Genomic DNA, 24,752 nt, shown 5'->3' on the forward strand with positions numbered 1-24,752 from the left:
TGTGATCTTAGTAAGTCCTGGCTAGAAATATCTCACCTAGGGAGTAATTGAGAATGATAGATAAAGAGAAATCCTTTCTGTTGTTTTAAATCAGGTTGTCATTTAAGTTCCTGAGTGGAGCAGGTTTTGCAAGCTGCCCAGCTAATGTTTAACGATGTTGGCTACAAAAGAAAACCCATAATTGACCATCCATCCTTAACTTTCTGTGCTGGAAAAAAACCGTCTGTGCCCTAAATTTAATAAAAAGTAACCTCATGTCAATACAATAACAATCAGCATGTAGTTGGCTTTCATGCTGCTATGCCCTTTTAATGTGGAGGTAAGAGGAATTGACTCCTATTTATTTAACACCCACTGTGAGTTGGGAGCCAGATGCACGACATTTGTTTTCTCTTTAATCTTTGCAACAACAAAATGAAGTTGGTATTGTGGCCTCATTTTATAAGTGAAAAACGCTGAGGCTCTGAGGGTTGAGTATATTAGCTAAGGTCTTACATGAGTGGCCAATGCCAGGATTCAAACACTGGTCTTCACTCCAAAAATGTGTTTTCTCTGTTACTTCTGTGCTGCCTCCCTGGATACTGCTCGATGCTAAATGCCAACCACAGTTTTAGAATGGGTGGTAGACAGACTAATGTTCTCCCAAAGATGTCCATATCCTAATCCCTGGAACCTGTGAATTTTCATTTACCAGGCAAAATTTGTAGGTTGATTAAATTAATGGTCTTGAGATGGGAAGATGCACCTGGATTATCTGGGTGGGCCCAATGTAATCACAAGGTCCTTGTAAGGAAAGAGGCAGGCATGACAGTCGGGATGAGAGTCAGAGAGATTTGAAGAAGCTTGGCTGCTGGCTTTGAAGATGGAGGAGGGGCCATAAGCCAAGGAATGAAGGTGGCCTCTAGACACTGGAAAAGGCAAGGAAACAGATTCTCTACTAGAGTCTCCAGAAGGAACACAGTATTGCTGACATCTTGAATTTAGACCAGTGATACCTATTTCAGACGTCTGACGTCCACAACTATAAGGTAATAATTTTGTATTATTCTAAGCTACTTGGTTTGTGTTAATTTATAATAGGAGTAGGAAACTAATATAGAAAGGCAGAACAGTTATGCAATACAAAAATTATCTTGACACTTTAAAGGAGCAAATTATTTTTTTCTTTAAATAGTCTATATCTTGATTAGGAATCCTTGTGGCTGATAAATTAAAATATGTTTGTACTATAAGAGTCTTAGTATGATAGGAGGCGCCTGGGTGGCTCAGCTGGTTAAGCATCAAACTCTTGATTTTGGTTCAGGTCATGATCTCACGGTTGTAAGATTGAGCCCCACATCAGGTTTGTGCTGATCGTGTAGCCTGTTTAAGATTTTCTCTCCCTCTCTCTCTCTGCCCCTCCCTGGCTTGTGCTCTTTCTTTCTCTTTCTCTCTCTCTAAAGAAATAAAAAAAGAACCTTAGTACAATAGGAGAAACCAACATTGTCAAGCCTCTTCTATAGAAGTGGCAATAACAGACAAGGTAGGTTGCATTAAAATTCAGAGTATCAATAAAATAAAATAAAATAAAATTCAGAGTATCGAAATAATTTGCTAATCTATTATTTTCTCTACCATCGTGGGCATTATCTATTGCCATCTTAATTTACAATAGTTATTACGTTCATTCATCATTCATTTAACAATGATCAGGTGCCTTATATGCAGCAATCATACTACAGCAATCTACTCATACAGATATATGTGCTGGGATATAGGTAAGTGGGTAGATAAACAGACACAAATTCGGTAGTGCTCTGAGTTCTGACAGGCAGATTTTCATTTTCAGGGTTAATTCACTTACCATCTCTGAATTAGTTGGATGTATTAATGTTTAAAAGTTTATCAGGTATCTGATTACAAGAGAATATAAATAATTCAATACAGAAAATTACCCCTATAGAGTTGATAGAAGTGGCAGGTAATATAAATTCAATATAATATAAATGAGGAATTTCAATTTTATACTAAGTTGCTTTGATGATTAATCTTTTTTTCAAGAAAAGAATTAAAACTCCTGCCAGAGAAAGAACCCTCTGACATCTATTAGATCTTATAAAAGTTTGATTTATTTCTTTGCTATCAGAGTTCATTTTGAAAGTTAGGAGAATATCTTGATGTTAAATGATATGAAAAATCATTCATGCAATATAACAACTCAGTTGGAATTCAAAGTCTCAGTCAAATTGCAGAGCTGCTCATTTATCAGTAGACTTGTTTAGCCGGGGACTAAAGGGTTGGTCCTGCTGGTTATGAGGTGCTGTTTAGGGCCTAGATTAGTGGAAAATTTCATTTATATCTGACTTTGGCTTAAGAGTGCTATTCTGAGTTCAGTAATGTAGGTGATCTCCCTGAGCCTCTTTCTTCCTATTTAATGAGAAGGACATGTTTTCTGAATTGTCTTCAACTGCTAAAATGGTATTTGATCCCAAATGAGTAAAGTATAGTTCAGCTGGGATTTCCCACCACCATCCCCATCCCAAGGTAGTTTTAATAAAAGTAGCAGTTAATTATCAATTAATAACATACTTAGTCTAGTTGATGTATATCGATGGGGCACCTTCATACTTAAGGACTTTGCTACCTGAGGTTGAGGAGTATGAATAAATATAAGACACAGAGAATGCACCCAGTTTTTGTTTGAATTATGAAATGCTTGACAGCTTGGTAAGCAACTGTGCCTTTCTGATCATTAGAAAAATTTTCCTTTTCTCTGGATATATGAAGTCCCATGCCAGGGCACTTGTGTTTCAGCTCCCTCTGGTCTCCTTGGTTGGGTGACTTGGGGCAGTGTGCAACCTCGTCAACCACACTTAGCAATCATGGTAAGATCATCCCCACGTTATAATCTAGTTGGGGGAAACAGCACAGCACATCTATTCTGTATTCAGTTCTTATGAGTTACTTCTAATGGGTGCATTGCTAATTCAGTTTAGATCAAATCAGTAGAACTAGGATATTTTCATTCTTAACAACTCTTGTGAGGAAACCACCATATGGCTGTTTGCAAACTGTTTTGTCTTGTCAAGTTTGTTTTTAAATATTCAAAGTGCTTATGAATTTTACAAGCCTTGCATACAAAAGGGAGGTTGCTAAATCTCATCCACTCATTTAGGAAACATGTTTTAAGAACTGTTGCCAGGCACTGGGAGAACAGCAGTTGATGGTAAACAAGACAGCCACCATTTCTGCCCACACAGAGAAATAGTCTGGTGGGAAAATGTGGTAAAATAGAAACACTCCAGATCCTCAAAGAGTCTTGTTGTTTGCTAATATTAGGGACTTAGTGAGCAGGAGGAGTTGGGGCAAGATGGTTGCCAAGAAAAACCTTCCCATTTGAAAAAAAGAACAGGTGTGGGACTGTGGGTGTGCAGATGTGCGGACCATGGTACTTAGGTTTTCTATTCTGACTTTGAGAGGAAGAGAAGCTGAAGGCTTCCCTGGGAAGAAGTTGGATGGGCAGTTAAAGAATGCCAGGGGTACTTAGGAGAATTAAGAAGGCTAATGAGTTGGTCTTTCTGAGATGACATAAGCGGGTAGTTGAGACTTCAGGGGCCAAAGCATTGTGAGAGCTGTGTGCGAGTGTGCAACCTGGACTATTCTGAAATCGAAGTAAGAAAAAGAAATATCTATGGCTGCCTTTTGCTTAGAAAAAGAACAAGAGATTGAAAAAAACTTCATTTAGTGCAAGAAATATTATTTTTTTAACATTTATTTATTTTTGAGAGAGTGAGAGCACGAGTTGGGGAGGGGCAGAGGGTGGGGGGTTCACAGAATCCAAAGCTGGCTCGAGGCTCTGAGCTGTCAGCACAGAGCCAGATGTGGGGCTTGAACTCACGGATCACGAGATCATGACCTGAGCCAAAGTCTGACACTTAACTGAACCACCCAGTTGCCCCAAAATATTCTTAATATATTTAAGTATTTCTATTTATTTTGATCATTCTCCAGTCTATGCCATTATGTTTCCCCCAAAATTTATGCATAAACCTTGAAAATATTCAAATCCTTTGACCCCACAATTATACATCCAGGACTTTAACCTAAAATCATCAGGTATGTATACAAGAATGTACATTACCTGGAATTTGTTAGAAATGCACATTCTGAGGCTCTTCTGAACCACAACTAATGCATAGACTCTGGGTTTGGGGCCTAGAAACCTGTGTTTTCCAAGTGTTGCCAGGGATTCTGATGCAATCTGATGTTGGAGAACAGTTATGATACCCCAATTTTTCTGCACATTAGCCTCATCTGGGAAGTTTTTAAAACTGCTGGTGCTCTGAGCAACACTCTAGTGTAGTCCCACTCTCTAATGGTGGGACCCAGGAATCAGTATTTTAAAATCTCCCAGGTGATTCCAATGTGCAACCAAGTTAAAGAACCCACCACCTCATGGGCTGGATTAGCTCTCTTTTTCTAGGCCTCCTGTGCTATCTTGTATTTCTCTTCTGTAACACTCATGAGCACAAGGAATCTGCTTTATGTCACAAGGACCTGCTACACCCTGGCACCACTGACTGGTGACAGAATGAATCCAACTGCGCTTTGATTAGAGGGTGTGTTAGAAGGATTAACTTAAAAATACTAATACCAAAGGATTTCAACATGGTGTTATCCAAAATATAATTGGGGCAATCTCATATTAGTTCATGATGAAGGAAGATGGTCCTTTACATAGATGGAGGTTTAAAAGTGTAGGAACAACCCCCCAGAACCACCCCTCACCCAGGTACATGAGCCACATCAAAATCACAGTCAGTCTTTGTCTCTTTTCTTTCAGCCATTCTTTCTCTCATGTTTTTTCAGACACAGGTGGACTCTGTGTGTGTGTGTGTGTGTGTGTGTGTGTGTGTGTGTGTGTGTGTATTACAAAACAGGTGAACTCCAAGTCGCCAAATGTTTAAAATCTCAAGTCGAACACATTATTTGTCATTTTTCAGTGGCTGTTCCACTCCGGTCAGACTTAATACCCAGAGGTCCTATCGCCTCTTACCATCAAGATCTATTTTTTTCATTTTTTTTCCCAACGTTTATTTATTTTTGGGACAGAGAGAGACAGAGCATGAACGGGGGAGGGGCAGAGAGAGAGGGAGACACAGAATCGGAAGCAGGCTCCAGGCTCTGAGCCATCAGCCCAGAACCGGACGCGGGGCTCGAACTCTCGGACCGCGAGATCGTGACCTGGCTGAAGTCGGACGCTTAACCGACTGCGCCACCCAGGTGCCCCAAGATCTATTTTTTAAAAAAGTACCAGCTGATGACTTTGGTTACGTTTTCATTTGACTTAGAATGTCATTTGGAATTGAGGGATAAGATCCATGAAATGAAAATATGGATATTAAAATAGAGCAGAAAATGGATTATTTAGTCCTGCCAAAAATGCATCTGTTTAGAGTAAAACGTAATAGAATGTTCTTTGGAAAAATTATCCAGGGGAAGAAACCCAAAAAGTAGCTTTTTTACCCTTGCTTTGCAATTCTTTCTTTGGCCTGGCATTCCATAAATAGATGGAGGAGACTAAAAGGTTAATCTGTAGTAATTCATTTTAAAATGTTATAATATGCTTTGCTAGTTTTGAAATATTTCTGCTATGTAAAGAATTTAAAAATAAAAGTATTTATTTTTGACGTACTTGCCTTCTCAAGGTATTTTTACTGGAGGTGTGTGTACCCTTGTGTATACACATGGGCACATATGAAGGAACATGATGACATTCTTGTTATTTCTAGGTCTCTGGAAAAATAAATATATATAAATTTTTAAAGTATATTAGTTGCCTCTGTTATATAAATAAATCACATTCATTCTTCCATCCTTCATCCAGTTAGTCATTTCTTTCAACATTATGTAGCCACATACCAGACCCTATGGTAGGCCTGAGGTATGTGACCTAAAAGGCCTGGTCCCTATCCTTGTATTGCTGACTGTGTAGTGACGTCAACACCTGCAAAAATCATCTACAACATTCTTTTGCTTCTGGGTTTTTGAGTCATTGCTGACTTGATGTGTGTATGTCTTATTTTTGATACCATATTATTATGGATACTGTTATTATTATCTTGATACTATTATTATATATTATTTTTATTGAAAAATTTTTCTTATTTTTAATGTTTATTCATTTTAGAGACAGAGAGACCGAGTGTAAGCAGGGGAGGGGCAGAGAGAGAGGGAGACACACAATCTGAAGCAGGCTCCAGGCTCCGAGCTGTCAGCACAGAGCCAGCCACGGGGCTCAAACCATGAACTGTGAGATCAAGACCTGAGCTGAAGTCGGACGCTTAACTGACTGAGCCACTCAGGTGCCCCTATAATATGTTATTTTTGATACCATTTTTTCCTGCCACTCTTAGATGAACTTTCTAAGCAAGCTATCTGCCAATCTTATTTCAGAACAATTGGACATTCCAGAATCAGTTGGTGATTCTATAGTAACACAAACTGTGTGTTCTGCAAAATGTCTCCTTGGAGAGAACAAATGTTACACTATATAATTCATGGGTTTAAAACCTTCATAGTACCTTAGGATTTACCTCCATTAAAAGAGCAGCTCAAGGAAATTTAAAATTAATAGATGCTATCTGGTTTGCCTATTGTTATTTTTGAGGCCCGTTACAGAAGAGAAATTATGCAAATGGCTGTCAGGCTGCTGCTTCTGCGCTCACACTGGGAATGCATTATAATTTGTTTCTCAGAAACACTTATCTGGAGCAGATTGAGCTCTCAGCCATTTTCAGGGCCATGTCCCTTCCTGCAGATGCTCCACTTGGAACCAATAAGTACTGTTAGAGGGTTGAGGTAGGAGGTGGGGAGGTGGGGAAGGAAGGGAGGAAAAATTACTAGGAAGGGTCCATAATTCCATAATCTGGAAGGGTCAGGGGCAAATTCCTGGTAAAGATGTTTTAGCCAGTCCTCCTGAGCAGGCTGTCAATGACCTTTGAGACTATATCCTGCTGACATTCTGTATCCTCAGTCCAACTATATGATGCTATAATTATAGAAGATGCTGTATGTGAGCATCTATTATGTGCACTGTGGATGATACAAGAACACAGAACACATTATCCTTATTGTTAAAATTCTTAATGGCAGTAAATGGAAATACAAAAGGTTGCAATGAGTAGCAGAGGTGGGGTCTTCATTCTCTAAACCATGCTCTTATATCTGCATATCTGAGTGCTGTTGTTGGCAGATTTCCTTCCTGCCTGTCTACACTAATCCTTTTCACTTCTCCCTCAGAACCATACCTAAATTTGCCTACTCCAGGAAGCACTCCCCCTGGAGTCTTGGTTCTGGGTTGAATGGACTCTTCCTCAGAAGTTATGGATGCAGCTAATCCAAAGTTATTTGGCTCTTGCTGTCTGCTGCTTTGCAAGATTCAGCTTACTTCACATGGGCTCTCATGCTCCCTCGGCTGACCAGAAAAGAAGCTCCCTGCAGGCAGGTGGGCCCTGCCTTCCAGTTCCTAGCTCCTCCTCTGTCCTCTTAGCCTGGTGCTCTGCACACAGGGCATGCAGGGCATGCTCCTGAATGCTGTTGAAAGTCACTTTTCTTTCCTTGGGAATTCAGGTCAGAAACTCATGGGTGCATCCCCTGGGTGCTTCTGCCACTTACAAAAGTGAACCTGCTACAGGCTTTCTTAGTCCTTGACTTAGAAGAAGATGGGTAGTTTGATTGTGCCATGTCTGAAATGAAGGGGCAATGCAACCTAAAAATTGGGGGAATATAAAATTAGAGCTATTACATGATGTGCACATGGGGCCCGGGATTCTGCTGCTTCTGCTGTTTTGATTCTGCTGCTTGTGCTGGTGGGAGACACTAAATAGATTAGGTTCGCTACCAATTAGCATCATGTTAATCTTGGCTAGCAGGGAAGCAAAGCCACCAAGGATTTGGTAGATTTATCAGTCTCTCCCCCAATAGCTGTCTGAGGCTAACACCACTTGGAACCTGGGTCAGAAAATAGTCCTCTGCTGACGATGTGTCATACATTCTGGTCCATGTGCTCCTCAAAGGCACCATTTTCTGGGCATGAAGTGTTCTGCAGCTTTTTGGAGGAGTAAGAATGCAATCTCGGATAAGCCGGATTCAGAAAATAGGTCATTGGTGTGAGTTGCAATTATTTTCCTTTCAGCTTTCTTTTCTGTGCTTGGTTTAGATCGCTTTTCTGCAAAGGGCAGGCGCAGCTGCCTTGACTGGTGTGCAATAGAGGTGGGTGACCACAGCCACTCTAGCCTCAGGCCCTTGTGAGGCACCACCCAGATTCCTAGGTCCGCATGGCTAGCATCTGCCTTTTGTTGGGGCTGTTAAAGTCCCATTAAAGGAGTGAAAAAATACCCTCCTCGAGTATTGACTTTTCACACACACACACACACACACACACACACACAGCTTAGTTCATAGCCACTTGATTTGCCACCTGCAGTTTATAATAGAATGGGACGTGTGGGATTATAAACCACTTTATTCTGCACAGAACTTCTCAGCTTGAGGCCAAATTGAAGGGCATTAGTCATCAGTAATTTGCAGTTATTTTTAATGTATTTCACTCAGAGAGGTTTAAGGCAGCTAATGCTAAGATAAATTTCCCCATGCTTTGGTGAGGAAGTGAAAAATCTGATCATTTAGTTAATCGTTTGTCATAGCTGTGGTTATGTATTGTTCCTAAGTGAATGCAACGTCCTGACTGATTTGTGATTTGGTAACATGACAATCTGAATGATATTAGATAAATTCAATTATGCCACAATTCTTCCCTCTCTCCCCAATATTTGTATAGGTTTAAGGTTTAAAATTCATAATACATTAGAGAAGGGAACCTAGAGATGAACTCCGAGATCATGGGAATTACCAAGGGAGCCCTGGCCAATGCCAGTTCCTGCCCCACCCCAACATTCAGTGTCAGCAGCCTTGGGTTTGAGCAAGTACCCTGAGTGGTGCGTGGAGCAAACTTTGAGAAACAGTGATTAATTCAACCACCTCATTCTTCAGATGAGGAGGGAAGAACAAAGAACTGAAGAGATTTAAGATTTTGCCCAGGGGCCCCTGGGTGGCTCAGTCAATTAGGCCACTGACTCTTGATTTTGGCTCAGGTCACGATTTTGAGGTTAGTGAGATCGTGCCCTGAGTCAGGCTCTGTGCTTACAGTCTGGAGCCTGCTTGGATTCTCTCTCCCGTTCTCCCTGTCCCTCCCCCACGTGCACAAACACTCTCTCTAAATAAATAAATTAAATAAACTTAAAAAAATATTTTGCCCAGATCCCAGATATATAAGGTCTCCTGCTTTCCAGTTCAGTGCACGCCTCACCAGCCAAGACAAATCCCTTGCCTCCCCAGCTCTGGAATTAGCGTAGCACTGCGTGGTTCTCAGCCCCTTCCGCAGTAGCGGAGATCCGGTTCCCTTCACTGGCACGCGCAGTGGGGAGGGAGACCTTCCGGTGAGCATTGCCGCTGCTTCCTGGCCTCCGGGTCGTCCTCGTGGGAGGCCTCCTGTAGGGTCCCTCCCTGCTCCCTCGCTCCAGCAGGGCCACCTGCCCAGCTGGAGGTCCAAGAGATTCAACAGCTCAGAAGGACACAAACCAACTTTTTACTTTTTTTTTTTTTTCTGCGGCTTGTGACTCCCTAGGAAGGGCCCTGCTCTGCTCAGGGGCCCCTCACAAAGCTCACCTCCTTCCTCAGGCAGCGCCTCCTCACTCCTGTCCCAACCGCAACTTTTGTACCCCTGCTGGCGATGCCTCGGGGAACCCCAGCCCAATCCCTCACGCTCAGCCAGCCTCCTCGGGCTCCGCCGTGAGCATGGTGGTTCCAGAAGTTTCCTCGAAGGCCGAGGTACGCCAGCGGAGCCTTTAAAGGTGGGAAGGAGCTGGAGAATGTTTCCCACCCGGGAAGAGTAAGGTGCCTTAGGTGGGAAGGAACGCGGAGCACTGGGCCGGCTGCAAGATGGCAGGTTGCGGGCGAGAGACGAGCAGAAGGTGTGGCCCCAAAGGGAGAGGGCCTTTCTCGCCAGGGTGGGAGGAGACTGGATCCTGTTCTGGTTGCAATGGCATTTTATGCAACTTTGAAAAAAGAGCCCTCTCGTAGCTGTGTGGAGAGCAGACTGTGAGGGGCAGGGGGCAGAACTGAGGCCGGGGACAGGAAGGGAGCCCGGGGCTGTGCGCCAGGGGAGAGGAGAGTAGCCTGGACACCCGGAGGAGGTGGCAGGGCTGCAGGGAGCGCCCTGGTGGAGGTGCCTGGCCGAGGTGATGAGCGGTCAGTTTTCTCATTTGCCCAAAAGGCTCTGTGGGGGCCTGCGGTGGCCCTGGTGGTAGTGGTGGTGGTTGTGGCAGATATCCAGATTCAGGAATTTATTTTTAGAGTAGAGCTGACAGGACTTACTGATTGTCCGCAAGGAGTGCTAATTGATTACTTACATCACATGTGAAATAATTGGAACTTGTTAGGAAAAGAAATCTTGTAAATCTGAAAGATTTTCTTCCCATCCATACATAGCCTTAAAATGATCAAATCATATAGTTTTCCATTTTGATCCACGATCTAGCTTGTTGACTGTCTTAATCAGTTTGGGCGATTACAACAGTGTATCATAGACTGGGTGGCATAGACAACAGAAATTTATTTCTCATCGTTCTGAAGGCTGGGAAATCCAGATGGGGGTTCCAGAACAGCTGAGAGTCCAGGCCCTGGTCTGCTTTGTCCTCACATGGTGGGGATAGAGCAATCATCTCTCTAGTGTCTCTTTTTATAAGGGTATGAACGCCATTCATGAAGTCTCCACCCTCATGACCTAATCACTTCCCAAAGCCCTCACCTTGGAATACCGTCATACTGGGGGTTAGGGCTTCAACGTAGGAATTTGGGGATCATACCGATAGGTGAAAAGGTCTTATTTACCTGCCTAAAAATAGATTTCATTTTTGGAAGCAATCCTACTTTACAAAAACCGTGAGTAGCTGAAAAAGCATTAATAAATAGAACACGTTCTGTAAAATCCTTGTGTTTACTGAGAAAAATAACTTCATTTTTCTCTGGTGAAATCCTATGCTTGAAGGTGAAAAGTCATTACTTATACCCCATGGATTGAATCAATTGTAAATAAACAAATAGATACAAAAGTAGTATCTATAGCAATTAGTGCTTAGAAGAAATAAACAGGATTATCTGAGAGAGAATAATAGGGGAAATTACATGGGGTGTTTTTAACTCATCTCTACCATTGTTTCTCAAAGTGGGTGTGGAGTTGAGTGGAAAACGTTAAAATTACTTGAAAGTCCTTGATAAAAATACAGATTCCTCCACCCACTATTGACTCAGAATTGCTGGGGAGTGGGCCCAGAGTCTACATTTTAAATAAGTTGCTGAGGGATTTTTTTATGAGTGTTGCTGGGTCCTCCCAAACTGTCCCAACAGTGGTTCCCAATTTAAGTCCTCCATTTTCCAGTCTCTCCTTTTGTTTCATCTGCCTGGCAAGCCTTCTGAGCATCTGTGTGTCCAGCTCCAGCTTCCCCTTGAAAGCCCAAGTCAGATGCCATCCCCAAATCCTCCTGGCTGGGTGGACCGTCTCCCTCCCAATGTTAGTTGTAGTTAGTCTGTAGTCTACAACCTATAGTGTATACTTACTGCTGTGTAGTGATTTGTGTTTAAGCTGTATCCTTTCACTGTGTGAACCATATGCCCACTTGGGTCAGGACTGAGTCTGATTCATTATAAAGTCTTTCAGTGGCTTGCAAAGAGTGGGTGCTTGGTATACACTTCGTGGAATGTCTGGCTAAGCTCAAGCCTCACTCTCTGGACTGTGGACTTCTGCCACTTGACCATGTTCTAAATGTCCCAATCATAGCAGGTCAACGTTGTGCTGAGATTGGACAGCCAGTTTTGTGTTCAAGTTCATCTTCTAAAATGAAGGTAACGCTGAAGAGTGATGAGGAAGAATGCAGTGATTTCTAGCCAGCTGCTGTGGATGCACTCGGGCAGCTTGTTTTAGAAAGGCTCCCAGTTGCAATATAATTGAATGAGGGCTCCCCACAACTGATGTATTCAACAAGACATCATAGGATAGGTGGAAAGAGGCTTCCCCAGCACTTTGTTCTGAAAAAACCAATCTGTTGTGATCATACCTTCTGGAGATCCTTTTTTGTTGCAATAGCTTTGCTCTTAAGGGATCTTCAAGTGGCACCTCTTTCAGTCTACTATCTGTGTAGCCACCGAAGTAACCTGTTAAAACATGTCAGATCGTGCCCTTCCTGCTCAGATCCCACAAATGGCTTTTGATCTCAGTCTAAGTAAAAGCCAGGTCCTTACCTTACAGGGGCTGATAAAGACCTACGTGATTTATCTGCTTCTCCCTCACCCCATATCTCTCTGACTCCACCACCTACTTCTCTCCCTTCTCTTCTCTTATTCCAGTGTAGCCTGCAACTGGCTTCTCGCTATTCCTTGAATATGCTAAGTAAACTCCTGCCTCAGGGCCTTTGTACTTACTGTATCCTCTGTCTGTAATAGTTGCCCCCCAGAGTTTTACTCTTCCATCTTTTTCCTGTCATTTCTCAAATGTATCCTGCTCAGTGAGTCTTCCTTGGTCTTGTTACCACCCTGCCTGTCACACACTCTGACTTTCTGGTCACCTTTCCTACTTTATTTTTCTCATAGCGATTGATTACTACCTATCATCTATATATTATACTTACTTATTTTGTTGATTGTCTCTCTCCCCCTCCTAGAATATAAGCTCCATGAAGGCATTGTTTGGGTCTGTTTTTTTTTTAATGTTTTTATTTATTTTTGAGAGACAGAGAGAGACAGAGCACTAGTTGGGGAGGGGCAGAGAGAGAGGGACACACAGAATCTGAAGCAAGCTTCAGGCTCTGAGCTGTCAGTACAGAATCCTACCCAGGGCTTGAACCCATGAACCGTGAGATCATGACCTGAGCCGAAGTCAGATGCTTAACTGAGCCACCCAGGTGCCCCATGGTTGGTTTTGATCATTGTTGTATCTTCAACACCTAGAAACATGCCAGACACATAGCAGATGCTCATTAAACATTTCTTAAATCAATGAGGCAGAGTAGGGTAAAAAAAAAAAAATTAAATCCTGGCTTTTAGCTTAACTTCCTTAATCTTTCCATGCATCAGCTTTCTTATCTGTAAAATAGAAATAGTAATAGTTACTTCCTCATGGAGGTGTGGCATGTGGTATAATGTCCAACATCCAGTATTTACTCAGCAAATTCCCTATGATAGATATGGTTTTACAATGTTACGAAAAGGGTATCTAGTGGTGATATTCCTCTTTTCCAGCTAGCAGATTTTTCCATGATGTAATAATAAATGATGTATTTTGTGCTTCCTATTTGTTGAGACTACCACACAACTTTAAGAGGTGAGTGCTTTCATTATTTCCATTTTATGGATGAAGAGACAGAGGCACAGAAGGGTGAGCAACTCTCCCCTTGACGGTATAGCTAGTAAGTGTAAAAGCTGGGATTTGATGAAATTCAGGACTAGAGACCATATTCTTTACCTTATTTTTCATTGCTTCTCAGTATGTACATGAGTGGAAAACGGAAGAAAAGGAGTGGTTGTCGGTTGACTTATCTCCTCCATAGGAGCAGGAGAGAGGTTCAAAGATAGATGGTGTTGGGTGTTCTTCTCACCTCTTTGGTGGAAGTAATTCTTTTGCTCCAGCCAGATCTTGTCAGGGCTCATTAATTCCCTCTCCAGCTGCCCATGGTCCCTTTGTCATTTCTTCAATTAATCCTTACCTGGAAGCAGTGCCAGGGGATGTCTTTGGTTGTCACAATGGAAGGGGTATACAGTCTTTCCCACAATCCACACTCCACTAATCCAAGGCATGCACTTTCTTCAGGGGTCAGCTGAAGTCATTGCTTTGAGACTGCAAAATACAGCCTTCCATATTTAACTATACTCAACCTCTTCTTTTGTTTCACAAATGTCTGTTGAGCTGATATAAATGTAGAGGGGACGCATATGAATTAGTCTCTCTGCCTTGCTTGGGACCTCATTTGGGATCTGAGGTTTATTCACAGACCGACACCACAAGGCAGCTTATCATATATGAGTACTATAGAGTTTCAAAGGAAAAGGAGCTGCCTATTTGTGGAGGGATAAATGAACATGAGCTGGCTCTTGACGGGTTGGTAGGACTCCTGATTAATGGATATGGTGGGATGAGCATTCCTGATGGTAGAAATCATTCAGACAAAATTACATAGGTGCAGACATCCAAGGATGGTTTGGGAAATGGTGAGGGGTTTAGTTGAAATTCATCATAAGCTTGATACAGGGAAATAAGAGGAATTTTTAAATTTATTTTTTATTTTTTAGAGAGAGAGCATGTGAGTGGGGGAGAGGGGCAGATGGAGAGACAGGATCCCAGGCAGGCTCCATGCTCAGCACAGAGCCCGATGCAGGGCTGAATCCCACGACCCTAGGATTGTGACTTGAGCCGAAATCAACAGTTGGACACTCAGCTGACTGAGCCACTCCGGTGCCCCTGAAAACAGTTTTAAGATAAGATTGGAAGGCTGCATTTAGGTTGTGGAGGTCTTAAATATGTGACTGAAGAATTTGGACTTTAATGTAGCAATAGGAGGCCATCACAGGTTACTTTTTTAAGTAAGGTTGTGACATGAATGAATCAATGGTTGTGTGTGTTTATTTGCAATTATATTTACAGCTAACAGTGGTTATTTCGAGTGTTGTAGTATTTTTCTTTATTTATTTTTCTTCATTTCCTTACTGTTCTATGAAACTACAATGGTTTTTTAATTAAGAAAACCTCACTGGTTCTTAAAGTTCTGATTTTTAATCTTGTATTCGACAAGCATTTATTGAACACTTATTATACAATGGACATTTGCCTATGAGGCAGAAAAAAATTAGGAAGGCATGACACGTGTTCTCTAGGAGCCCACTGGTGGAAAAGACCAACGTGTGAACAGTGAATATCAGGCAATGTGGTAACTGCTAGAAAAGAGTAGGTGATACATAAAGGAAAGGTCACCTCTAATGGGAAGATTAGGGAAAGCCTCCTAGAAGAGATGACATCCAAGCTGTGCTTGAATGTATTCTTTGTAGCCATGTGTAGATGGGTTCTGTTTGTTAAGCCAGTTCCTAAAAATGGGCCTAGTCTCTTACCAGCCTTTACCAATGTATCACACACTTGCTTATATGATAGTTTGGAATTACATTCTAGTTTGTTCAAGCTTATATGATATGTCTTTTCTTACTTTATGTGTCTCTGGGTGTTTATTATATTTAATATTTATGCAAATTCCCTCTGAGCTTCCACGGCTTACTTTTCTGATTGCTTTTTAAAATCTATTCTCTAGTTTAAAAACATTCTTCTAAGATTTATAGTTCATACAGGGTATAACACTTAGACAAGTTATTCTGAATAACATACTCAGAAATGGAAATCTTAATCATAAATTTTCTCACAAGTATAAAATGTTGCTGGACAAGTTTCTATTTAAATCATACTCGCTAGGCTTGACTGACTGCAGGAGTTCACAGGGTACATGCTTCAGATTGCTTCATTTTCAGCAAGGTAAGGCTGCACCTCCACTATAAAATAATGCAAGATATTAAAAAAGGGTACAGGCCAGGCTTCTTTGGGGTTCTTAGGAATTAAAACCAGTTTATGCAGGAGTTAGATTGGCTTGTGAGAAGAGAGAGCTTCTTAGAAGAATGTAGTAAGAAATTTCATGGATGTCCAAGGACAGACAAAGCTTAGCAGACCTCAGAGGACCTGGGTGTAGAATTGGTAGGGAACCCACTTACCAATCCTCTTTTAAGCATAGTCCTTTTGGTTTCTTTCTTCTCTACTTTTTTGGTTTGTTTCTTCTCTACTTTCTTCTTCTTCTCAAGATGGGTTTCTACTGCTTCACATGATTTCTGTTCTCCCACCATCTCAGCAGGCATCTGGGCCAGAATAATCTCCTTGTAGGGATCTCTTATTTGTTAAAAAAAATTATTTAGTTTTTAAAATAAAATAACATATGCACTAGCTCAAAAAATAACGAGTAGTATAGAAAGGTATAAATTTTCTCAAAATTATATTAATCTCTCCCCTTCCTGATAGCTCTTCCTAAAGTGTAAGAGTTTCTTTTGTAGTTTTCTGGAAAATACAAACATAAAGATACACCCATATATAGATACACACACATAAACATACACATAAAGTAGCTGTAAGTATAAACACTTTTATTTACAGAAAAGTTACCATCTTTACCTACTGTTCAATGCTTTTTAAAAAACATAATTGTTTATTTTGTTATTCTTTCCATGTTAATTGACACAAAACTCATTTCCTTCCTTTTAAATGATTATATGTGGTTATATGGTATTTCATTTTATGTAATTATTATGATTTATTGCATAGTCTCTTCATAATGATGGACCTTACAGTTGTGTCTGGTTCTACCAGGAACAGTGCTACAATGAACATCCTTGCATATTTATCTATTAGAAGTTTCATAGAGTTTTAGCTCTTTCATTTGTTCTATGATCAATTAAAGTTAATTTTTGTATGTGAGAGGAAGAGGTGGAGAAACCTCTTTTCTTTCTGTATATGGCTATACAGTTGTTTCAGCACTGTTTGTTGAAAAGCTTTCCTTTCTGATAATATAGAAATATGATTGATTTTAAAATACTGACCTTGTATCTTGTATTTTTAATAAACTCACTAATTAGTTCTACTAGCTTTATGTAAATGCCATCGTATTTTTTAGATGAACATGTCATCTGCACATAAAGTCTATTTGCTTCTTCCTTTCTAATCTCCAATCTGTATGCTTTTAATTTCTTTTTCTTGCCTTATTGCACTGGCTCCCCCACAATATTGAATAGAACTAGGGAGAGCAGACATCCTTGCCTTGTTCCTGATCTTAAGGTGAAAGCATTCAGTTTTTTACAGTTCAGTGTGATGTTAACTCTAGGGTTTTTATAAATGCCTTTATCAAGTTGAAGAAATACCCTTATATTTCTAGTTTGCTGAGCATTAAATAAAATCCTGAATGGATATTGAAGTTTTTAGGTGCTTGTTCTGTATCTGTTGAGGTGATCACATGGTTTTTCTTTTTTAGTCTGTTCATATGATGCGTCTAAGTGTTCTTCTCTGACTGAAATGAAATTTAAAATTAAAAAGTACTTGAAAAGAAGTTTTATGTTGGATTGTACTCTGATCTGTATCTGTTGGGTTAACCATATTGATTGTATTATGTATATTTCTTTTTTTTTTTTTTTTAATTTTTTTTTTCAACGTTTATTTATTTTTGGGACAGAGAGAGACAGAGCATGAACGGGGGAGGGGCAGAGAGAGAGGGAGACACAGAATCAGAAACAGGCTCCAGGCTCTGAGCCATCAGCCCAGAGCCTGACGCGGGGCTCGAACTCACGGACCGCGAGATCGTGACCTGGCTGAAGTCGGACGCTTAACCGACTGCGCCACCCAGGCGCCCCTATATATTTCTTACTATTTTGTCTTCTTGTTTTGTTATGGGTGGCGGTGTCTGTTACTATTACTGTGTTTTGTTGGTTTCTCCTAGAGGTTTAAGTTTTTATAAATTTTGACACTTTGTTTTTGGTGGTGAAAGATTTTATAACATGTGTAAGCACATTATTGATTTAAACTCTGGTGATTCTAATAATGTGCAGAACATTTCCTAGTGCATAGTAATTGCTCAATTATTATTACTGAACGTACAAATAACCCTTTATGTTCTTTAATAGTTTTTCCCTTGAATTTGCTCTTTTCTGATATTAACATTATGATTTTTTTTCTTACCATTTGACTGGTTTATCTTTGATATCCTTTTTACTTTTAACCTTTCTGAATTATAAAGAGTCTCATGGAGAGTTTATTTTAGATGTGGATCTCTACAGATTTGGTTTGTTCTTCATTGAGAAATCTTATATTTATTTATTATAGGATGCATGCTTCTTAATTTACATTATATTTTCTGTTTTTAATGACTCCCCCATCCCTACCCCAACACCATCTCTTTCCCCATGGATTGTCTTTTCTTTGTATGTTTTTTTATGTGTCAGAAGAAGTAAGTGTACTTTTTATGATAATGTCAGAGATTTATAGTCTATTTTTTGGTCTTTTATACTTCTTTTATACATTGACATAGAGGTTTTAAACTCTGTTTATCAATTTATCAATTATCTGTTGACTACTGAGATGGGTAAGAAAATTAACACATATACTTTCTCCTTATTTTTGCTAATGTTGGTTAACTTTATAATTTCAAGTAGTATCCTTAAGTATCAATTTCTTGCTTTATCATCTTTAGAAAGTAAAGAAATGTGAGGAAATTCTACTGTTATTTTTCCCTCTACCTCCCCCCCATACTGTTGAATTTGGTTTATTATTAGTTTTTATTGTTGAAATGTATAACATTCTCGGTGTGAAGTAAACGTACATCATACTGTTGTTTAACCTTATTTCTAAATGTAAATAGGTTCAGACCTATCGGACTTTTTACTAGAGCTCCACGTTTATCTCTTGGTTTGCTGGATTTGGCATTCAAGTCATTTTTTTTTTTTTTTAAGTGGGACTCACGGAGTCACTGAGCTGTTGCATGTCTGAAAATGTCTGTTGTCTTTATACTTGAACGACAAATTGGCTAAATATAAAAATATTTGTTCACACTTTTTTCTCCTTCAGAACTTTGTACATATAGGTTACATATATTCTCATATTGAGTATTGAGTGGAGGGGAACCTAAGCTTTTGTTCTGTTGCTTTTTCTTTGTTTTGTGGTGTGTGTGTGTGTGTGTGTGTGTGTGTGTGTGTGTATGTGTGTGTGTCTATATTGGTTCTGTGTACCTGAAAGATTCTCTCTCTGCTGTGATATTCAGTAGCTTTATCAGGAAATGTCTGTCTCTCTGAGACTTGTTCACCTTGCTCTCTGATGTAGGGGCACTCGCACTGGGCATTAGGTGCAATCATGGTTGATGGATATTGATTTTGCTCTTCTTTCTGAAATATTGTTTAAAGTGCTGTGCTAGGGTCATCCCACCTGGCAGGAGCCATCTTTTCTGCATATCTTTAGAAATGTAATTTGTTTTAGAATAGAACCTGGTTACTTCTTCTACTTCCTTTTAATGACCCACATAGCCTAGTTTTGAGTAATTATAGAATACTTTCTTAATAAATTCTTATTGAATATATAAGTGAATGAGCCTTGACTCATTTCCCTGCTGCTAATTCTCCCCCTCTGACTATTTCTTTCTAAATTGGGAGTGTTGCTGAGGTTTTTCAGAATTTTGTCTGCTCACCGACTCCCAAACCCACCACACCTCTAGGAAAAGAGAGCATGGTTGAGAACAGAAGTTGACTGTGGGATCTCCCATCTCTCACTCTCCCTGAATTCTGTTTTTCACATATTATGGCATGACATTGTGTCATTTCTTTTGTTTAATCGCTGCTAATGTATCTTTGCTGGATTTCAACATTTTGTTGTTAACATCATTCATTCACTTAGTTTTAGAGAAAGTTGTTACCTGACTTCACTGTTCCACCTTACCCAGAAGTCTTAAGGGTTTTCTAAACAGGTTTAGAACCTCAAAAGCAGAATTGAGTTTGTTATTTTTACTTATATTTGTTGTAGAACCTAATCTAGGGCTTGCATACAATTAGCGTTTAAAAACTCCATACAGAATACACAGTGATAAATTTTATGGTAATTTTGTCTAATCTATGACCTGTTGTTGAAAGAAAGGGAGATGGTGTACAATCACCTTGGAATCACCAGGTCTAGTTTTTTTGATTAATCCAAATTAATCCAAAGAATTGACAGGCAAAGCACAAAGAAAGAAAGAGCAGTAGGACAGGGAAGAAAAAGCCACACTTCAGAATGAGGATGTTTAGTGCTCACTTCAACCCTGGAAGAATTGAGCTCATCTGTTTGTTTTTGACCCCATGTCGATGTCAGCTCTTAGAGCCTCTGAAAAGACACAGGTGAATGAACAGGGAATTTTCCAAGAGCATTTTCCTCCCTTGGATTAGTATTATGTTTTCCTTCTTCACTAAACACATCCGTTTTAAGGGCACCAGGTGAGATTTGTGGCATGGATTCTCTTTCTTGCCAAAGTCAAAGCTCACCATGGACTATTCTTCATTTTTCTTCTAGGCCCTTCACCGGTGGCATAGGGACTGCCCACCCAGCTGGTCAGTGTGTGTTTCTCTCTTCTCTTATGTGACTCTGTGTTTATAGCCTTGGGCAGATTCAGCTTCATGCCATCGGGCAGTTTCTTTCTCAGGGACAAGATGAAAAAGATTATAGATCTTTGTGGTGATGAGTCTTTTTGTTCATTTCAGCGTCTGTAAATTGATGTTCTTTTTCTTTTCTTCCTTCAAGAAGAAAGAACAGGAGTTGGATGGACAGAGGAAGGTCACTTGCCTTCTGCCTATTGATTTTCCTGTGCTGTTCAGCAGTTCACTAGGCCCTCCTAACTATAGTTCTGTATTTAGTGGCAGTTTGGGCTGGGACATCAGCCACAGAGGGGCATTGCCTGTGCCTCAGTCAGCTAGAGGTGGATTGGGAAGGTGACTTTCTGACAGTATGAATGTGGGTGCTTTAGAATCAAATGCTGGTGTGTATTTTTGTTGGTTAAAAATTTACTGTTTCTTACATGAGTAAAGTGCTAGCCTTTCATGAGACTTTGAGACTTTAGAATATCATGGAGAGCGGTGGTGGAGAAACTCTTTAGGGAGGTAGGTTTGACCAAGTGTATAAATTCCAGAATGTACACTGACATACATTAGTTACACTGAATTTTAAAAACTTTTTATTATGGGGGGCACACTTGGTTGAGTGTCTGACTCTTGATTTTGGCTCAGGTCATTGATCTCACGATTCGGTTCATGGGATGGAGCCCTGTGTCGGGCTCTGCACTGATGGTACGTCGTAGCCTGCTTGGGATTCTCTCTCTTCCTCTCTGCCCCTCCCCTGCTCACACACGCTCTCACTCTTTCAAAATAAATAAACATTACAAAAATAAAAATAAATAAAAACTTTTTATTATGGAAATTGGAAAACATACAAAAGTAAACAGAATATAATCATGAACCCCCATGTATTCAGCTTTAGTAATTACCCCTCATGGCCAATGTTGTGTCATGTAAATGCCCCTTCTTATTTTTTCCTCGTATTGTTGCACCTGTAAATATTTCATTGTGTATTGCTAAAAGATAAGGAAACTTCTGAAAAATATAACCACAAATACAGTTATCACAGCTAAAACAAAATTAACAATGCTTCCTTAGTATCATCAAATAATTAATCAGTGATCTGAATATCTGATAAATGTTATATATTTTTTTGTGTGTGAATCCACACTTTACTTCACATTTGGTATGTGTTTTAAGCCTCTTTTAACCCTAAGGTTATCCTTCTCAATTTATTTTTATTTGCAACTTAATGTTTGAAGAAATTGGATCATTTGTCTGGGAGGGTTTCTTGGAGAGATTTAGGGTCTGGATTTTGCTTACTGTACATGAATGGTATTGTCTAACATGTTGCTCTGCCCTTCTTATTGAAATACAGTCGACACACAATGTTACATTGGTTTCAGGGGTACAACATAGCAATTCAACAGTTCTGTGTGTTATGATGTGGTTGCCCTGTCCCTTTTTTATTCCTGTAAATTGGTAATCTGGAAGATCAGATTTGGGTTTAATTTTTTTTGGAAATACCATTTCTTAGGTAGTGGATGTTCTTCCATCAGGAAGCCTAATGCCTGACTTTGTGTGTGTGTGTGTGTGTGTGTGTGTGTGTGTCACTAGAAATCTATGGAATCATGTTTGACAAAACCTAACTATGGAATATTCTGTGGCTTATTTTTTAAAACCATGTTCTCTGCTGATGATTGAAACTAGAACTCCTAAGGAAGTCTTTAGACATTCAATCCTGATAAGATAAAGCAGCAGCTGTGCTATTAGTTTACAGCCATATGTGAAACTCCTCACCACAGCGTGATGTGTAACCTGGGCAAACCACCCCTCTCTTGTCAGAGCAGGGATCTGGAACTGAGCTGGCGGTGTGAGATCTGCCCCTGTTGTTGGCAACAGGCAGAGGTCATGTTTGGTCCATTTGTACTTACCAACAGAAAGAATATTCTCAACGGCCAAAAAGAGACATAGCTTCTGCTCTCCAGGAGTTTGCCTTCACAAAACAAAACAGGAGAAGAAAAAGACAATTATTCTTAGCTTCCAAGCAAGGGATTGTGTTACCACAAGGATAGAGTCTCTTACTAAATCAACCAATTCCCCCGTCTGTCTGTCTGTCTGTCTGTCTCTCTCTCTCTCTCATCAGCTTAAATAATGAGAAGTTTGGCTGTTTCCTAGATAATTGGCTAATGATGTGTGACAAAGATAGGAAAATATTGCTTTAATACTGTGTAACCCCCTTTCACTCAATGAGGATATCTTTCCCAGGTGATGTCCTCTTTGCCTTGCTAATAGCTATTCCTGATAGTGGAAGGATGTGGGTGCCACAGTAATACAGGGCAGCAGAATCTTGCTCTGAGAGAGTAGTGACTTTGATAAGAAATCCATTTGTGGCATCGACTTACATAATACGACTACATGCAAAAACAAAAAGTGTTCATCAGGTCTCATTTTAGAGCAGCTGCACACATAGACACATCCAGGCCGATAGGACTTCTGATTGGCTTGTAAACTGCTCAGGCCCACCCTGTGCTGACAAATGTATCACTTTCTTGTGCCAAGACAGACTAGTCCTGTCTGTCTTTCAAAGAGGGTAGTAGCCTGTATAACCTGAGGTTTGTAGACTCCTGAGGGGTTACCCCTTCATTTCAAGTCCACACAAATTCCAGGGATTGTGGGAGGCCCAGGTGCCTCCGTGGGGACTTCAGAGGTTCTGCAGAGTCCTGAGGTCTCAGGTTCATCCCTTCACTCCTGGCTCTTTTTCCGTCAGTCCTGACTATTTCCATGAGGTCCAGCTCTGTCATGCCCCAAACAGACATTGGCAGAAGTGCAGTGTCCCCTCAGGGTTAACATTCTGACCAGGAGCAGCTTTTTGGTTCTCAGAAGGGCTATTCCAGCTGCCTCCCCAGAGCAGATTATTAACCACGTTTATGGAGCTGTATAAACAGCCACTGTTTGGGCTGACTGTTTGATCAATTGTCAGAGAGTTGATAGAGTCGGGTATTGATTTTAAAGAGAGAAGGACTGGCAACCTTATTATTCTGTTGCACTTTTATTTAACCTTGTCTGTGGATGCCCAGATAGACATGGTGGGCATGGCAGTGGAACCTGGTCTTCCTCAGCTCACTGTGTCATTGGTGCTAACTGTAGATGAGTCTCTCCATGTGAGTTGTTTTTGTTCTAGGGGGTGGGGGGCAAGGAGTGCAGATTGCCGTCTGTTAGGTCTGTGGGCATTTGGCTTCCATATGAGTGGGAGTATTTCCACCACAGAACTTTTGAATATTTGGTGCAGTTGGTCAGACAGGATCATTGTTAATTAGCTGACTCCCTTTCTTCTATTCTGTGGAACAAAGATCACAGGATCAGGCGTAGGGAGGCCCACATTGCCGTTCCTACGTTGCTAGTAAGCAGTCGTGACACCAATCTGGGTTTTATTTTCTTCATCTGCAAAACAAAAGTGTATTAGTTTGCTAAGGCTGCCATAACATAGTTCCCCAGAGTGGGTGGCTTAAACAACAGAAATGTATTTCCTCCCAGTCCTGGAGTCTGGAAGTCTGAGATCAAGGTACTGGCAGGGTTGACTCTTTCTGAGGTCTCTCTCCTTGGCTTGTACATGACCCATCTTCCCTGTGTCTTCACATGATCTTCTCTCTGTGTATGTGTGCGTCCTAATCTCTTACAAGGATACCGGTCATATTGGATTAGGGCTCTGCATATGACCTCATGTTCCCCTAATTACCTCTGTAAAGGCTCTGTCTCCGAATATAGTCATGTCTGGAGGTACTGGAGGTTCGGACTTCAATGTATGAATTTGGGGGAATACAATTTAGCACATACCAGAGGGGAAGGGAGGATGGGGTGGGGGTGCTTAAACAATGACCTTCTGATAATGCTCTGAGGAGGCCTCAGAGACTAGGGTACAGGCTATCTCAGTGTACCTAGTTCTGAGAGGTTTCCCAGGACACAAGATTTTTAGTGCTGAAGCTGAGGCAGTCCTAGGTGAACCAGGATGGTTAGTCACCCTCCATGTCTCCCATACGGGGCACAGGGTTCCCCAGCCTGCCTCAGCCAGACCTGGGCTGCTTCTTTCCACTTAAACACCAGCATTCTAAGTGTTTGAATTTAACAAAAGGGTTTGTGGCCAAAAATCATTAGAAAACCACTTGATTCAATGGCCTTCAGGGTCCTCTCCCACTGCCACATTCTGTGATTTAATTTCTTTTGCACACATCAAATTCCAGCCATTTTTCTGAAACTGTTAACTGATTGGAGTAAAACTAATTTGGTTCTCATTGGTTCATGGCTAAAAGTGAAATAAAAGAGGAAACTGTTGAGCCTTGCCTATTCTGAACCAGAACTAGGTGCTCTGCTTTTATGATGCCAGATGCCCTCTTTGGGCTCTCATTATGCTCACTTGACTCTGCTATCATCTTTTTTTTTTTTTTAATTTTTTTTTTTAATGTTTATTCATTTTTGAGAGAGAGACAGAGTGTGAGTGGGGGAGGGTCAGAGAGAGA

The 24,752-nt window shown here is 40.7% G+C and overlaps 1 protein-coding gene across 14 annotated transcripts in view; it reads left to right on the forward strand.

Moving 5' to 3' along the window:
* Positions 1-24,752, forward strand: part of MYO3B (myosin IIIB) — a 471,131-nt gene that overhangs the window by 59,304 nt on the left and 387,075 nt on the right. For 6 of the 14 annotated variants that reach the window (XR_008295422.1, XM_053215250.1, XM_053215257.1 and 3 more), the window contains exon 1: positions 15,533-15,607. The exons of 3 other annotated variants lie outside the window; for them this stretch is intronic. Coding sequence is in view for 8 of the 11 variants with exons in the window: in XM_053215250.1 (XP_053071225.1) it covers positions 15,579-15,607 (29 nt within the window). In the remaining 3 variants the exon portion in view is untranslated. Of the gene's footprint in view, positions 1-8,073; positions 8,151-9,357; positions 9,894-15,531; positions 15,608-24,752 lie in introns of those variants that run through there. 5 more of the 14 variants (XM_027055520.2, XM_053215256.1, XM_053215255.1 and 2 more) reach the window with 5 other exon arrangements.

The sequence above is a fragment of the Acinonyx jubatus genome, chromosome C1 (assembly GCF_027475565.1).
Source record: "Acinonyx jubatus isolate Ajub_Pintada_27869175 chromosome C1, VMU_Ajub_asm_v1.0, whole genome shotgun sequence".
In the NCBI taxonomy this organism is placed as follows: domain Eukaryota; kingdom Metazoa; phylum Chordata; class Mammalia; order Carnivora; family Felidae; genus Acinonyx; species Acinonyx jubatus.